An 18177-nucleotide genomic window follows, 5' to 3' on the forward strand; every position below is an offset into this window, starting at 1 on the left:
TATGTTTGTTTCTTCTAATAGACTGTAAGTTACTCAAGAACTGAGACTTTTTTGTCCTTTTATTATTAGAGGCAGCTAGATGGTGAGGCAGACAGAATGCTGGGTCTGGAGTCAGGAAGACTCATCTCCTTGGGTTCAAATTCAGCTTCTGACAGTTAGTAGCTATGTGACCCTGGGCAAGTCATTTAACTCTGTTTTGAATTTACTTGTTTCTTCTCAGTTTCTTCATCTATAAAATGAGCTAAGGAAGCAAATAATGACCATTCCAGTATATTTCTAAAGAAAACCCCAAATGAGGTCACAAAGAGTTGAATACAACTAAAAAAAATGTTTGAACAACAATAAAAGTATCACTAGGACTTAGTACCATGCCTGACACAGTAATCACTTTCAACAAATAGTTTATTAAATGATTGTTTTACAGCTCTAATTATTCATATGTTTCTTTATAATTAGCTGAAATGGATTTCAGTAGCTTCTATCCTCAGGGAATGGGTAAGTCAAGTCCAATTCTTCTGCTTATTTTAAACCTGAAGACTTCACTTCAGTATCATGGAAATACATATATTCTACATATCACATATATATTATATATGCATACATAGTTGTGTGGGTACTTGAATTTAGAAAGTATTTTGTATTGCATGTAAAATCTATATCAGATGGCTTGCTTGTTCAAGGAGTAGACAGAGGGAGGGAGAGAATTTGATTCAAACTTTTAAAAAAGCCCAAAGATACAAAATATTATTTTTTCATTAAATTGAAAAAATATAGGAGTCAGCGAGGTGGCTCAGTGGATTGAGAGGCAGGCCTAGAGACAGGTGGTGTGAATTTCAAAACTACTCAACCCTGTTCAAACCATTCTTTAGAGGATGGGATTTGGCTATTTCCTGATCAATAACAATGGAGATACTTGGAATGACAGAATCAGGTCTTCGAAACTACAATCTCCACCCTACTCAGGATAACAGGATTTAGGATGGGCTGCAGCAAAGCTCAAGATTTAATTATTTGAGAATATGGCCTTCAACAGACATGTGCAAAAAGGACAGACCTCTGGGCGGTCCTGGGTTAAGCTAGAGCCACCATTGGCACAGGGGAGACACAGGAAGTGAGGTAGAGGACAGCTGAGGAGTCTGGGGACTTCCTGTGTGGAGGAAAGGAGGTGGTTGGAGCCTGGTGCTTGGAGTGGAGGCCCTGAGACTGTTTCTCCATTTTGGTCACGTGAGTGATAGGGACTGATCTCTTTTCTTTGCCTCGGCTATCCAAGGCCTTGGGCCTTTGGCCCAGCCTAAGCAGAGGGGGTATTTAAGCCCTATTCCCTTCTCTCCTCTCTCTCTCTCTCTCTCTCTCTCTCTCTCTCTCTCTCTCTCTCTCTCTCTCTCTCTCTCTCTCTCTCTAATATCTTTCTTCCTCCTGTTAGTAATTAAAAAAAAAACTCCATAAAAGGTTGACTGCTGACTTGAGTTTTCATTTAGGAATTACATAACTGAATTCCTTGGCGACCTTAAATTAATATATATCAGTCTTTTAATGTGATTTCCATATCACAGTGGTCCTAGGTTCAAATTTGACCTCAGATACTTCCTAGCTATGTGACCTTGGGCAGGTCACTTAACCCCCATTGCCTAACCCTTACCACTCTTCTGCCTTGGAACCAATATACACTATTGATTCCAAGATGGAAGGAAAGGTTTAGAAAAGCAAAGAAAAAAAGTATATATCTATTTTGAAAATTGTTTAAAGAAAGTATTAGTATCCTTAATCTATTAAATTACTTCTTAGGAGATCAAGAGGAACTTCCCTACCTCAAACTAACTGTCCAATAATGGAAGACTTTTATATATATATATATATATATATATATAATCCTGTATCTTGCAATGAAATTTCTTATGCAAAATTGGTAAGTTAGTAAATTCTAAAAAACATATTTCAGCATCTGAGGGAGTTTGAGGTAAGTGAAATGATACTACATATCAGTTTTAGTAAAAAAATATTTGTCTGGTACAGTGGATAGAGAGCTGTCCCTCATCAGGAAAACCTGTATTTGAGTTCTATTTCCCACTCATACTAGCTGTGACCTTCAGGGATTGATTTAACCTCTTGGTGCCCTTGGCAATAATCTAAAATTGCACTATAGTTATTGATGTATATCAATGGAAGGAGTTTCCTTACCTAGGGCTAGATTGAAAAAACTGTCTTATTAATATGCTTGTTGACTTTTTCTTGAATTGTGGAAATCCTGTGATTCAGTTCCCTTTTAAACTATACAGTAGTTTCCTTCAATTTATTAGCTAAATGATTTATCTTGTTTCTAGGGGGGGGAAAGTCTTTTTTTGACTTTACGTAATACACGTCCATGCAATTTTTGTTGGATGGCTAGAACACTCTTCAGATTTCAGCTTTTTTCCCTCAAGGTAGGGCTAGTTGTCCCACATGTAGGTCATAAATCTTTTATTTTATTTCTCTCTTCATCCAGAATTCAAAGGTCCTTCTAAAGTTTTGTGATCTAATGGAAAGCACATTGGACTCTTAGTATCAGAGACTTCTGTCCTCTTCCAGTACTCTCTTCAAAGTAAATACCATTTTGTAAAACCTAATTGAAGTTCATTGTTTAAAGGGAACTGGATTGCTAATTATTACTGGCTGATAATAGAGAGGACACACCAAAATGGGGCTTAATTAATCCAATGGTGTTAGTGAAGGAATACTCCAACTACTCATGAGTATCCCTAAAAACCTGGGGGAGAAGATGTAGCCAGTCTCACTCTGAAAGAGTAAGATCCAAGTAATTGCCATATATACTTTTTCACTCACTATTTTATGGCTTTAGGTGAATACACCCTCTATGCATCTTATTTTTCCTCATTTGTGAAATGAGGTGGATAGCCTAAATAATCTCTAAGATGCCTTCCTACTTTGAGATTATATAAATCCATACCTTTCTCCTCCAGGTTGGAATGGCCTCCTAAAAGACAATTGTTTACCTTGGGATCTGTGAGTCATTTCTAGTATGGAGGTATAAAAGGTGTGATATTGACCTGCTGTTCATGGATCATAGTCATAGATTAAGAACTAAAAGGGCTCTTAGAGGCCATTTAGTCCAGCTCTCATTTTATGGATGAGAAAATGGTAGTCAAGAGACATTAAGTCACTCTCTCAAGGTCATAAAGCTAGTGGGGAAGTTCACATTTAAACCCAAATTCTTTGACTCCAAACCCAGATCTCTCTCTACATCATCACCTGGTAACCCATCCTAAGATATATCTTTCATTTACCACATTCCCATCAGGGAGCAGTGTTGTCTTGATTCAATGGTTGCCTTCATTTCTCCACTCTGTCTAATCTGGAACCAACTATGCTTTAACTTCAACTCCTGGCCACCTACTTACTAGCTGTCAGGACTCCATGCTCAGAAGGCTGTGAAACATTGTGGGCAATGAGCTATATAAGGCAGAAAGAGCCAAATAACCTACCAATATCTCAAAATCAAACATCAACTAAATTCCAAATGTAGAACTGTCTTAGGATCCTAGGGGAACTAGTATCAGCCAACCCCAAATCCATGAAAATAAAAAGGCCTGATACCAACCTGACCTTAACAAAAGCACTCATCACCAATATCTCACTAGATTGTGGATAGGCAGGCCACTAACCAGTCCCTATCAGCATTTCAGGCAACATATCTGCCAGTCTTTCAGAACATCCATTCTCTTCTCTACACGGTCCCACTTGTGTTATAGAACTCATGTCCAATAAGTCAAAAGTGTTCATTAAATTCTAGCTTGGGAGCAAGGGAAGAATAAAGAATATTTTGCTATGGTTGCATGCCTATATTTTTTTAATTGTAATTATAATGAAACATGTAGATTTCAGGACCTCCCTAACTTCCTCCCAGCTTCTAAGCCTAACCTTTTGCTATCCCATTTTCTATTCTCAGAGTTCTGTTCCTTAGTAGTTAGTACAATAAACTAATTATAATGGATTCTGTAGGTAGCTATCACAAACCAAAAAAAAAAAACAAATTTTAATAGGGGTTTTCTGGGCTTCTAGGTGGCCAAGTGGATAGGGCGCCATCTTCCTCAGTTCAAATTTGGCCTCAGGCACTTACTTGCTGTGTGACCTTGGGCAAGTCACTTAACCCTATTAGCCTCAGTTTTCTTTTTTTGTAAAATGGAGGAGAATTTTTATGGAAAAGACACCTTAACTCAAACTAGTGACTATGGTAGGTAGGAATTTCACAATTGGAAAGACCCACAGGCAGCCTTATGATCAAAATGGCTACCTAAATAGGAAGCACACTGCCTAGTTCTATATACTTAATCCAGAAAAACCCTCATGTTCAGCAGAATAAATAATAATGTTAAGAAATCAATTGAGAATCTACAGAGTGTGACTTCTTATACCCTGGAACTGTGCAAATTGGTCAGAAGGCATTAAGAAAAGAGATTGTCAGCAAAGCCAACAAAAACATGCATTAGTTTCCCATTATGATCTGACACATGTAACCTGCAAGGTTCCATGTCCAGAGATAGCCAAGAACAAGGGATAGTCCTAAGTAAGCCCCAGGATACTCAGAAAACTCCAAGGCAAGGACCTTGGAAGTCCTGAGGAGTGAAGCAGTAACCAAACACAGCACTACTGCACCCACACCACAATAACCTTGATCCAGGCACTCTGAGATCCATAACTTTGTGTACTAATATGTCAGAGGGCCCTGAAGATCCAGAATTCTGAACTTCAAAGTTCTAGAAGTCCCTAACCACAGAAGGTGGAGGTTAGCACAAGAAACCAGGGATTGTAGGAGACCCAGGACAAGAACAAACAAGGCTGCCTACCCCAATCAAAGTGCAGTAGGGGACAGAGTCTGATACTGGCATAAAATCCCAATCCAGGGACTAAACCTACAGAGATTTAAAAAAAAAATTTAATACCTACCAGTATAAAAAAAAATTTTGAAGATCTAGTGCTAACTTCAAAAAAAGGAGATAGTAACTCCAAAAACCTCAAAGATCTAGTGATAACTTCAAAAAAAGGAGATAGTAACTCCAAAAACCTCAAACAAAGATTCAAAAGGGGGGAAATGGATTTTCCACAAAGACTACATGAATACCTACAGGAAATATGAAGCAAGAAATTTAAAAAATGAAATAAAATCTCTGGAGGAAATAATTTGAAGAGTAATAAATAGCATAGACGAGAAAGTGGAAGATCTTATCCATGTAACAGATTCCTTGAAAACTGGAATGAACCAAATACAAATCAATATTTGATTTGTGACTTCATATGACAGTAAGAAATGTCGGAACAAAAGAGAAAGTTGTTTTTTTTTTTTAAATAGGAAGACATGTAAGGTGTCTGATAGCAAAAAAAAAAACAAGTGTCTTAGAAAATAAGTAAAGAAGAAATTTAAGAATCATTGAACTCCTCAAATAACATGATTTAAAAAAAATATTGGACACTAGGTTTCAAGAAATAATAAATTAAAATAGCTCAGATCTATGAGAATAAAAAAGTAAAATGAAGATGTAAAGAATACACCAGCCACCTCCTGAAATATATTTCAAAAGGAAAAGTCCTAAGAATGTCAATAGCCAAAATCCAGCACTCACATCAAAGAAAAAATAGTATGAACTTCCAGAAAGAAGAAATTTAAGTAGTAAGTAACCAGTCAGTGTTATTCAGAACTGGCAACTTCAACTATAAATGAGATGAGTTCTTGGAATATCATATTCCAAAAGCAAAAGATATAGACTTCTGATAAAGAATAACTTACCCTGCAAATCTAAGTATAATGTGGGGTGGGGGGAGCAGGGAATAGAAGACTCATTTTTTCTTTTTTTTTCACTTTTTATTGTCATTCAAAAAATGCCTCCATACCAGTCATTGCTGTAAGAACACACTCATACATAACCAGAACTCCAAAATAAGACCACAGATAAATTGAAGTGAAAGGTGAAATAGAAGACTTTCACACATTCCTGATGAAAAGACCAGAAATGAGTAGGAACTTTGAAATGCAAACACAAGAGTTGAGAGAAGCTTAGAAGAACATTTTTTCTTGAACAATTGGAAGGGGCTATATGAGATCTAGGATAATATTCTGATTGGAAGATGAAACATATGCTACTTCAGAATCTTGTAGGCTGTTTTCAAAGCATACTGAGGGAGTTAAATAGGAAAAATAAGAGGACTTGGGAGTCGATCAGTTCTGTTCTGAGGTTTTTAAGAGGGGGTAAGAAAGGGAGGATAAATAGAATATGGGAGATACAAAAAAAGGAGGTAGAACTTGTTATTTCTCATAATTGAGGTATGTGAGAAATTCAAACACTAAGAAGTGGTGGGTAAAGCAGAGATCAGATGAACATCACATTTATATTAAAGGGAAAGGGCAAAGGATAAACATACACATAAACGTGCTATTTTGTGTAGGAATACATCAAATTCAGTTAGCAATAATGAAGATTAAAGGCAGGATAATATGGAGGAGGGCAATCAGAACAATTTTTATAACACAGTAAAGTGCATAAATGAGTTCTGAAGTAAATACATAAAAGCAGGGTTGATTTTTTAAGTAATGTGGAATTCATTACATACTTTTTAAAAAAGTAAGAGATATTAAACAAATTCATATAGAGAATCCTCTTTTTGTGTCTCCTTATATATAAAGAAATGTTCCTTTTTTCATGATCAAATACTCAAAAAATAAAAATATTTTTAAAACATCTATAGAGAGATAGTTCTGTTGAGGTAAGACTTTCTATATCATACCACAGATGATCACCCACTCTGATAATCTGTTGGTTTGCTGCTACATCAATGTCTAAAATGTTCCCTCAAGGTAAACCCACATATATGAGAGGGATAGGTGTAAAACAATACAGAGTAGCTGAGCAAATGCTGAAGGAATATGCTGTTGACAGGAATGAGGAAGTTGAAAAGGAATGTCAGCCTCAGTAATATGATGATGACTTTGGTTTTCAACACATTAGGTTTCAGGACATCCCCTAACATTTTTCTGTCTACTCTTGTTGTCTGTTTATTTTAGCATAGAAAGAATACAAGAAAATATTTGCAATTTTAACATCATAGGGAAATCCTATGGGTATGGGAAATACCACCAAAAGGTACCAATTATACATACCAGGCTAGGTACCTTAAAAGGTAAATCTTAAGTTGTTACTGAAGGCACTAAAAGGTTAAGTGACTTGCTCAGGGCCACTTGGCTATTAAGCTTCAAAGGTAGGATTATGAATATTTGTTTTCCTGAATTTCAGTACTTCTCTTTATACTGTGCTAAGGGAATACTTAAAGAACATATATTCTATTAAAATGTTTTTCAAAAATGAAAAGGGAAAGGAACTTTCCATTCAGCTTGATAAAAAACAATGGATAATGGCCTAGTGCCATACTTTTCCATGCTTCCGTAAATAACTATAGATTCTTATATCTTTTTCTTCCACAAATCTCTCAACTCTAAGCATAACTTTTTTCCCTAGGAATTACTTGTTTTGTTCATTTAAAGAAAAGAAAACCCCAAATATTTAAAACACATGGATGCATTTACCACCAATATTTTTCTTATATAAAATAGTTATGCAAACCACACAGCATTATATAAATGCTAGTTGCTGTTTTGTCGCTATTTGTTTTGTTCCCTATTCTCTCTCACCCCAGACACATTTTACACAAATCTTAAGGGGAAAAATGCTTACTGTATATAAAAAAGATCTTTAAAATAATCAACTATTTAGTGAATACACATAAATTTATTAATAAGAAGCATATTGTTTTATCTCTATTGAATGGTTTTTAAAATTAAGGAACTAATCTTTTAATTCAACAAAATAAGAAAATTGCATTCACTTTTTAAAAATGTTAAAGCCCAAGATGGTTTCATTAATCCAAAATGTAGTTTGGTTTACTTATTGTTAATATGGACATTTTTTTCTCTTTTATTTGTTACTTCACATCTCTTCCTTTGAATCTAACCTTAAGAAATAACAAAAATATATCAATGTCATTTTAGTATGTGTCAAACAATTCTAAAATGGACATGGAATGTTTCATCAAATCTGATCACAAATGGGTACCTAATTTCAATAGTGTCATATAATAAACTATAATAGTTTGACTACTGTGAAGATTGGATTTAGCTATCTCCTGGTTGTAACAATGAAGACACTTAGTCTAACAAAATCAGGAATGTCTACACCCATACTTAAGAATTAAGTATTTAGGAGGATGGCCTTTAATAGACATGTGCTAGCAAATGACAAATCAGAAACAGCTGACATACCCCTGGGCTGTCCTAAGTCAAGCTTAATTTACCATTGGTACATGTGAGACACAGGAAAGTGATGTAAAACCACCTATATATTTCATGTCACTTCCTCTCTCAGCTCTCTTTCCCTGGAGAGGTGGCTCTGACTGGCAGTGTGCTAAGCATTCCAACATCTTGGCATAGTGGTAGCTATTGTCTGGTTTGTGGGTGAGTTTTCCCTTGATATTATATTGAGAGAAACAGTAGCTAGTTCACGTTCAGGCATCTTAGTTGAGCCCTCTTGGAGTATAGGCTGATTCCTTTCTCCTTTACCTTCCAACACTATCCTCTTAAAAGCCACTAATTCGAACTCCCTCTGGCGCAGGCCAGGCAGGAAAAATCCTACACCTTTCCCTTCTCCCTTCTCCTTAATTTCTTTCCTCTATATTAATTAAAATCACCACAAATTTCTAGCTGACTTGGGTATTTTATTTGGGATATTCCCTGATGACCAAAATTAATTTAGTTAGGTCATAACTCTAAAATTATTCTTTCACTACACAATTAAAAGACAAGATTTCTTAGAAAAGATGACTACTAGGAAGATTGAAGGCAAAAGGAGAAGGGAATGGCAGAGGATGAGATAAATAGATAGAATCATGAAAGTAACAAGCATAAGCTTGGAGAGACTTTGGGAGACAGTGGAGGAGAGGAATAACTGGTGTGCTATGGTCCATGGGATCATGAAGAATCAGATTTGATTAAATGACTGAACAGCAACAAAAATAACAACAAAATATTTTATCTTTGGACTAACTCAAGAGAAAATACACATGGCTTGTGAAGTGCACAGACACTAAATTTTCTTCCCCAATTCCAAGATTAGGCATTTATAAAGTGTGAACCTGGTTTGGGCTAATAAAAGGCTGAAACAATTTCTATCCTGTGTATACATAGCTATCAGCTTTACTAACTATAATATATTTCGCTTAAATAATGTCAGATCTCCACAAAGTGTATACACACATACATGCACACACACACACACAAACATACATATATGTATATATGCCAGATCAGTGACTCTATTCTGAAATAAGGATATGGGGTAAAGAATGTTTAGTAAGCATGGTGACTATCTGGTACCCAGGAGAGAATAGCCTAGCAGGTGTTTCCACAGCCTGAATGAGATAGTATAGTGAAAGAATCCAGCTGTTGACAGAAGTAGTAAGGAAGGGAAAGGGATGAAGGAGCCTTTTTATTAGTCACATTCACAATAATCCTTACCTTGTCTGGAGAGTATAAGCTGATTTGTAGTATTAACAAGATTTTGTACAAAAGGATAAAAGAGGGAGAAAAATTGAGGAGGATAATTAAAAAAAATTATATCTCTTTGAATACCCTACTACTCAACACACCCAAATGATTTCTCATGTGAGTTTGTGTTCTCCCCTTTAACCTTCTCATTATTCTTTATATTTCTGTTCTTTTTTTGGTGGGAATATCTGGATCTTTGTGATTAAAGCCTTCCTCTACATACTAATCATGAACTAATCCTCTTGGTAAATTAATATTTCTTTGTGTGGCAGTAGGGCCCAATTAGCCATATTCTCAGTGAGAAACTGTGGGTTCACATTTTGATCTAGGCCTTGGGTAACTGATATTTAATCCTGACACTACAGTTTATTGCTAGTGATGGATAACCTTATAGTGAGATACTAAAAGGGATCATTTGTGTCTCTGACTGCAGTGGCAATTTAGAAAGAAGGAAAACACTCAAAAGAAGGATAGCAACCTCTACCAGCAAAATTGACTTCCAAACCAACTGTTCCTTCACTATATCTCCAGTCAAATATTGCACCATTCCATTAATTTCAATCCAATTCTGTTCAAATATGTTTAGAGTCTCTTATGTTCCAAGTATTGTGTAACACACTAGGAATACAAAAAGCAGAAAATAAAATAGTCCCTGCCACAAAGGAACTTACATTCTATCATTTTCTTGGTTTCCAGTTACCTTTTGAAGTTTAGCGCCATAGTGAGGAAATGGACAAATAAGAGGACTAGGGGACTGTTTGGGCAAGGAACAATATGGCTGATGCTTCACATTTAACAAACATTTTTAATTTTTAAATCATTTTCATAATCTATCCTCTTAAGCAATCCCTACAAACCTGTTCAAGCAAGTAAAAGCAAACACAATAAATACCTTCTTAAATATGAGATAAATGAAGTAAAAAATGATAACTCTGCTAAGAGTTCTTGGGTTGCAAACTCCCTCACCACAAATAAACTGATTATAATATCAGAGACAGACCAGTGTTCTGTTCACTATACCAGACAGATTTATTTCATGTTATTTTCTGTTTTTCCTATTGTCTATTGTCAGATCTTACAGATATAAATTGCTTGGGATTCTTCCTACAAAAGCTTTTGGTTAAGTAGAGCATATTCAAAATAGAAATGTGATGTTTCTTTTTTAAACAAAATTAAGCTTTGGAAAAGATGCTCAGGAAACCAGAAAGTTTCTCAAATGGTTCACAAAGAACATACCCTATATCTACTGAACTGGTCTGCACATGGACCAGTATGCTTGTTTGGGGAGCTGGTCCAGCAGAATAAAATTGGTGCTAGAAGAATTTGTGACAGTAGTAGAGGACTGAATCATGACAGTCTGACACAAGATGAGATCAGTAGACATCTGGGCCAAAGTAGGATCTGAGAACTAATGGGAGAGGGGGAAAATAAAGTTCAGGGTATGGTAGGACATAAGCTCCACCAAGAGGTATACAGGTCTGCCTTCTAGTCATCCCCAAATGAATTGCATCAAAGTCAAATAAATAATTAGGACCAGCAGCAGAAACAAGATGCCCCATTCAGCTAGGTGGCAGTATAGTCCAGCTGAAAGAAATCATGGTTGAACTAATAATAGTTAAATATATCTCTTTTCTCAGAAGATACTGGGAACTAGGAGGGCACAATGTTGCATATATTGTCAGAGGAGGTCACTGTATCCCTTTTCTCTGGGAAATACTGGGCCTAAAAGGGCACAATGTTGCATACATTGTCTGGGAGGTCACTATATTGGTTATTTTTGTTCAACTGTTGTTGATGTTTTTTGTTGGTTTTTTGTTTTTTTAACAAGGGAAGGTTTAGTTAGAAGGAGGAAAACAAATGATTGTGACATAAAAACCAAAAAAAAGTCAGCGAGAGACTTTTTTTTTTTTAAGAAGTGGAAGTTTTATTCCAGTCCTGCCACTAGCTAGCTGTCTGATCTTCAATAAGTCACTGCACTCCTCTTGGCCTCAGTTCTCACATTTGTGAAAGGAAAGAATGGAGTTTATAATCGATAAGACTCCTTCCTGATCTGAAAGTACTGTATATTAAAATTCTGAAGCCTTTACCTAAGTCTCACCTGAAAGGATCTCTCTGGTGTCCAATCTAGCTTGTTTAGGGACCATTCAATGAGCCCACTGAAGCATATTTGAAATGTTCTAAAATGATTCTGGGCAAGTTATTTGACCCAGTTTGCATCAATTTCCTCATCTGTAAAATGAGCTCGAAAAGGAAATGGGAAACCACTCCAGTATATTTGCCAAGAAAACCCCAAAATGGTGTCATGGAGAGTCAAACACAACTGAAACAACTGAACAACAACAGATTGGAAAGGAGATTTAGAAGAAGGGGGGAATGAATACTGAATATTTGAAAAGTTGTCATTGGTAAAAGAGATGAAACTTGGACTTTTTCTACTGTGGCCAAAAGAACAGAATCAGCTGCAAGTAGTATAATGACAAAGAGGTGCATAGGATCTTGATAGAAGGGAAAAAATTCCCAATAATTTGCAATTCTCCAAAAATGGGAATCATTCCTTAAGAAGTATTGAATTCATCTTTACTAGAGGGAGATCTTTAACACAGGTTGGTCTCCCATTTGTCAGTTATGTTATACCGGGAATTCTTGTTCAGGTACTGGTTGGACTAGATGGTTTTTGAGGCCCCTTCTCACTCCAAGATTCTATTGTTTTGACACTTAGCTAGTTAGTGACTGAATTGGGGTGTGCACTCAAGTCTTCTAGCTCTCAAAAGAGTTTGCTTTCTACTGTGCCAGCCCACAAAAGACAGTGTGATCATCAGCTGGATCAAGCTATATGAATACTTCAGGGGAAATAGTTATATAAGTATAAATTATTAATAAGTATCATAGATCTTTTAAGTTAGAAACCTAAGGTAGAAAAGTCTCAGTGAAATGCCTAAGGAATATAGAGGTTAAGTGGTTTGACCAGCTTCACACAACTAGTAAACCTCAGGAACTGGCTTTGAGCCCAGGTTTTCCTGATTCCAAATCCAGCGCTCAGTCTACCATACCATACTACCTTATCGTCCTGTTTAAAATGCACAAAAACGCATGCCTTTTCAAAGGTCTGAAGAAATTTATCTATTTTTCTATAACTTTTAAAGTCTCCTGTACCTCAAATTATCCAATTGTGTGTGTGTGTGTGTGTGTGTGTGTGTGTGTGTGTGTGTGAGTGTAGAATTTTTTTAAATCTCTGAGTTGGGGGTAGATGTGGGGAAGTACTGCCCAGAATTCCAGGTTTCTATGTTATGAAGACATTTGTACCACAAGTGATACAAAATTAAAAGTATGGCTTTGATAACAGGGTTCACTGTCATAATTCAGCCAATAAAAGAATACATTCTAAATGTAGAGATGGACTGAGCCTAAAGAAGTCTTCTACTTTTGTTGTTGAAGCTTAGTCATGTCTGACTTTTCATGACCTCATTGGGAATTTCTTTAGCATAGATAGTAGACTCCAGCTCATTTTACAGATGAAAAAAACAGAGGCAGGCAGGGTTAAGTGATTTACCCAGGGTCACACAGTATCTGAGGCCAGATTTGAACTCAGGAAGATTAATCTTCCTGATTCCAAGCCCAGTGTTCTATTCACTGTGCCAACTAGCTGCACCCTTTCCAATCTAAACATTTCCAGTACTTTCAACCAATCCTCACATGGTATGATCTTGAGAACTTTCACTATCTTGTCTTCCTCTGGATATTATTTATAGAATCCTAAATTTAGAACTGGAAAGAACCAAGGAGGCCTCTAGTTTTCCCTAAACATGGCTCACAAATACATCTTGAAAAGAGCAGAATTTAGCAGAGCTATCAACTCCCTTAGTGGTGTGTAAGATAGAGTGCTGGACCTAGAATCAGGAAGCCAGGAGTTCAAATCCAATTTCAGACACCTATTAGCTATATGACCCTGGGCAAGTCACTTAACTTCTGTTTGTCTCATTTTCTCCAACTGTAAACTGGGGAGGATAATAACACAATACCTCCCAGGGTTGTGAAATTCAACTCAGATAATATGTGTAAAAACACAGTATAGTACCCAGAATACTAGCATTTAATATATGTTTGTTTCCTTCCTAGTCTTGAACACTGATTCTCAGTGTAACCATAGACACCTCAGGCAGTTTGCTTTGAATGTATGGGTCTGTCTCTTCATCTGGACAATGAGAAGGTTGGACTAGATGAACTCCAAAGTTTCTTCAAGCTCTAAAGAGTTATTTTGGTTATTACTGTTATCTTCATTATAAAGATATAAGAGTGATGATACAAAAGCAATCAAATCATTTCATAGATAACCAACAAGTGGGCCCATAGTAAAGACAAAATAAACTCTATTTTCTATTGCACTTTTAGAAGAACATTCTTCTTTCTTGAAAAGCAGAAAATGTTTAACATATGGTAATTTTGATGCCTTCCTAATCTTTTATGATGCATTACTGTTTTAAAATATTCCACATATCCACAAATATCTTGCAGTGTTCTTAATGAAGAGGTCACCTACTGCCCAAAGCAAAGAACAAACATCTTTTTAGGAACTGAAATGAAATTTAGACAAATTTGGTGTTGAAACTAAATTCATCTCTGATACACCTCATTTTTGGATAGCATATTGGAACTATGACATATAGGTAAATATTCTTCTATAAGAAAATATTGAGCCAAAATGATCATTTTTAACTTTTTATTTTAAAAAAGCTACACGACTGAATTACTGAAATACTCCTTTGTAGCAAAAGAAATTTTAAATGAGTAGATAAGATTTGAATATAGAATAAATATCTTTCCATCAAAATAAATCAGCAAAAAACATCTTTGAAAATAACCAAAACTTCTACTTAATGGTCTATAATTGAAATTATGGCATGATTTTTATTTCACTTTCAGCTATCAGGATGAAAATATCCCAAATTGAATGATCATAACCCATCAGAAGACCTAGTATCATCTGCAACATAAAAAATGTATTTCTCAGATATTCATAATTCTGTCCCTTACTAGCTGAAAAACTGTAAGTTAGATTTTTCTAATTATTTTAATTATTTTAAATTCACCAGAGGAGGTCACTATTGTAATCCTATGGTCAATTATTTTATAAGGAGAACTACCACTCCCTAGTTGTTGTTTTTTTAATCAGTATTTTCACATGTTGAATTAATGAAAAGTGGAGTATGCATGTAGCATGCTGTAGTGTATCCTTTTAAAAGGAACCTAGCCTTACAGTTTTCAGCGTTAATGTTTCTTTCAAATCAATCCATTGAAGATTCTTAGATAAGATACTTGATAGCACTGAGCAATTTTTGCACTGAATCAATTACATCATAGAAGTAACATTTCTTTCTTCCTAGACACTTCTGAACAAAGATAGCCTTCAGAGAAATCATTTTTTCATTGACCAACTTTCTTCTGCCTATTCATGCAGTGTGTCGATTTTTACACACTTTAATTTTAATTAAACTAGTTACTGCTGCTTATGAAAGAACCTAGAAGTCAAAACAATCAGACACTCCCTCCCCGCTCCCCTTCTTCGTCCCCTCCCCCCCCCCCATTCACACAGAGATACACGTACACAACCCCCGACCCCAACAGGAAGCAACACATGCATCTGGCAATCTCAGGGAAGTTTGGAGGAACAGACAGCTTGTTAGAATAAATAAACTTTCCGGCGAGTTTTTATTTTATCGACTTGCGGAAAAAACAGTTTTCGAAAACCACAGGCTAACTTCGGTCCCAAGTTAGTCAGTTTGTGCATTTATAAAGCCCCCAAGAGCCCAGCAAAAGCTAGGAGACCTTTTGCAAAGATACAAAGCTATTAGCTTTGCAGCTCAGAAATTAGCTGGAGAGCACACGCCCATCGACTGAGGCTGGAGAAGAAACAATGGGCGAGGGGAGAGAGAGGGCGAGAGCAGTCGGCAGTAGCTGGCCAGCCCCCAGTGGCCCAGTGGTCGCCGCGCTCGCCCTACTCCCCAGCGGAGACCCCTGCGCAACTGGGACTGCCCGGAAGGCTTCCCGCTCCCCCAACCCTCCTGGGTCACCCCGACCTCCATCCACTCCAAGAGCGCTAAGCCCACCTGGGCTGGAGGGGGAAAGGTGCTTTCACTTACCAAACAAGGTTAGGGCCATTTCGGAGTCGCTGCTGTCTTGCTCTCGAGTCCACTACTCCCAGGGCTGGCCAGATATCACTGCATTGGCTCAGAGCTCTCACACCTCAGAGGAAGTGGGGTGCAGGAGGGGCTGGGGTTGGGGAAGGGGATGGAAGGCTGGGATGGGTTGGAGGGATAGTGGTGATGAGGAGGAGGGAGGGAGGGAAGAGGGGGAGATGCTGCAAGAAAAAGTTATTTACCCGTTATTGTCAGGCTCATCAAAAGAGAGAGAGAGAGAGGGAGAGAGAGATGCCCAACAAGCACTTGTCGCTTTCATCGGCTTACTGCCTACACAGAGTGTGGGTGCTTTGCGATACCTGGCAGGCTGCTCGGGCAAAGCTAGGCTGCTGCCCTGCTGTTCAATCAATGGGAGGGCAATAGGAGGAGCAGCGGCGGCTGAGGCGGCGGCGGGGGGAGGGCGCGGGGCATGGCAATGACTGGGGCCGGCTCGCTCTCCTCCTGCCGCTCACTCTGCATCCTGCAGCCTCCAAGACGCCATCTTGCTGTCCCACTTGATTACCAGCAGCTTCACTCCCCTCATCCCCGCCTCCCAGGCTGCAGCCTGTGCGAGTTCCCATGGTAACCGGGCATCCCTCTGTGTGTGTGTGTGTGTGTGTGTGTGTGTGTGTGTGTGTGTATGTATGAGTGTGTGTGTGTGTGTGAAGCACCCTCCTTCTTAGAGTAGAGAAGCTCCCCATCTTTCCTATCACACACACACACACACACACACTAACCAAGCTTGCCACCTAGTTTATGTCAGAGAGAGGAAGAGAAAAAAGGGAGGGAGAAAGGAGGAGGTGAGAGAGTGAGTGAGAGAGAGAGAGAGAGAGAGAGAGAGAGAGAGAGAGAGAGAGAGAGAGAGAGAGAGAGAGAGAGAGAGAGAGAGAGAGAGAGAGAGAGAGAGAGTCTGTACTTGAGGTCCCCAGACTTTTCTTTGAATGGGTTTTGGGGAGGAGCAGACATCAGCTGTTACTCCAAAGAGAAAGAGACCAGAGTGGAGATCTGGATGTCCTCTCTTTACCCCATGAAAATAAAAAGCCAGCACAAAGGCTGAGAAGCATGGTTGGGAGTGGATTTGTTCAGAGAGGAATCGCTTAGCTAGGAGAGTGCTTTGAGTTGACTGAACTGGACCTAAAGCTCCCAAGATGTGACTAGAGCTTCTCTGAGGCTGTATTTGGGCTTAGGGTTTGGGTTTTGATATCTAGTTATCTTTGGGGAAACAAGAATTCTGTTAAGAGCATTTCTGAGGAGAATAATTTGCTTACCTAGGTAGCTCAGGGCCAAGTCTAGTGTCCTTTAATATTTTTTTCCTCTCCTTTTGCCCTCAAAGATGAGTATTTTTTCACTCCCTGGAGCTTTAAACTTTCCTACAACTTGAGCCATTTGTATTTCCCTGTTGATTGCTGTGAATTTTTTTTTGGTTGTTTAGGTAGCTCTCTCTCCTACCAAGGAGCTACCTTAATTAAAAAATATCTATAAAATGCATAAGATTGTCTATAAAAAGGTGCATTTGAAAAATTGTTATAATTTTCTTAGCCTATTAATATTTTACTGTTGTAAACTTAAAAAAAAATTTATGTCCCCTAGTTGCCATGTTCCTTTTCTGTTAAAAATTTTTATTTCCCCCCCATTCTATACTATCTATCCAGTCTTGTAGGTTTTTAAAATCTCTTTTCTTCCTCTCTGTGGACATTCTCTACCTATATGAATGTTGCACATTTTTCAGTGCCTCTAACCCATTTAAGACACTTTTCCTCTTCTCTACAATTTTCAAGTTGTTTCCAGAATATCATATAAATATTTTCTCTGAAAATCATTTCGGGGGACAAATCTCTATAAAAATGAGAATGAAAGCCAAATCAATTCAGCATCATTAATTCACTGCAGACAGAAAGGAGGGGGGAGAGAAAGGTGGGCTGAGGAGGAGGAGCCAGGCCTTTTGTTTGAAGTCAGACAGCTCTGATAGTTAGGAGGGGGGGAAGCAAAAGAGAAGGGGAGAGTTAAAAAAAAATTACCCAACATGAATAGACATATTTTAGATAGTGTGTTTGGATTCCCTCCCCCCACTCCCCAGTGTTGAATGGCTCACTTTAAATCACTGATATCAAAACAAATCTTCGAACCCCCTGAAATTTAAACCTATAATTAAAATCCATCTTCACTTGTACTTAACCCCATCCCTTTGAACTGCACTTTGTTCTCCTGAAATATAACAAATAAGAAAATCTCATCTAGACAAGAAATAAAGGAAGCCAGAAGAAGCTCTAAGGATAGGAATCTCCAGGCATTTAAAAGTTTGCCACCTGTCTGGTGTTTATCTAGACAATAGAGAAATTGAAGTCTCTATTCAGTGTCTAGACAACTGTTGTAGAAAGTTTCCCCTCTCTTCATGTATTCAGAGCTCCCTCTGAATTCAAA

General features: G+C 37.6%; 1 protein-coding gene across 2 annotated transcripts in view; it reads right to left on the reverse strand.

The window, feature by feature from the left end:
- The window catches only part of CHN1 (chimerin 1), a 275820-nt gene extending 259335 nt beyond the window's left edge, over positions 1-16485 (reverse strand). The window contains exons 1-2 of one of the 2 annotated variants that reach the window (XM_007494411.3): positions 16077-16485; positions 15721-15938 (exon numbers count right to left, since the gene is read on the reverse strand). In XM_007494411.3, the coding sequence (XP_007494473.1) occupies positions 15721-15739 (19 nt within the window). In that variant the 5' untranslated portion in view covers positions 15740-15938; positions 16077-16485. The remainder of the gene's footprint in view (positions 1-15720; positions 15939-16076) is intronic. The other variant, XM_056794021.1, reaches the window with a different exon arrangement.
- Between the last annotated feature and the right edge of the window lie 1692 nt (positions 16486-18177).

Source organism: Monodelphis domestica, chromosome 4 (assembly GCF_027887165.1).
Source record: "Monodelphis domestica isolate mMonDom1 chromosome 4, mMonDom1.pri, whole genome shotgun sequence".
NCBI classification, from domain to species: Eukaryota; Metazoa; Chordata; class Mammalia; order Didelphimorphia; family Didelphidae; genus Monodelphis; species Monodelphis domestica.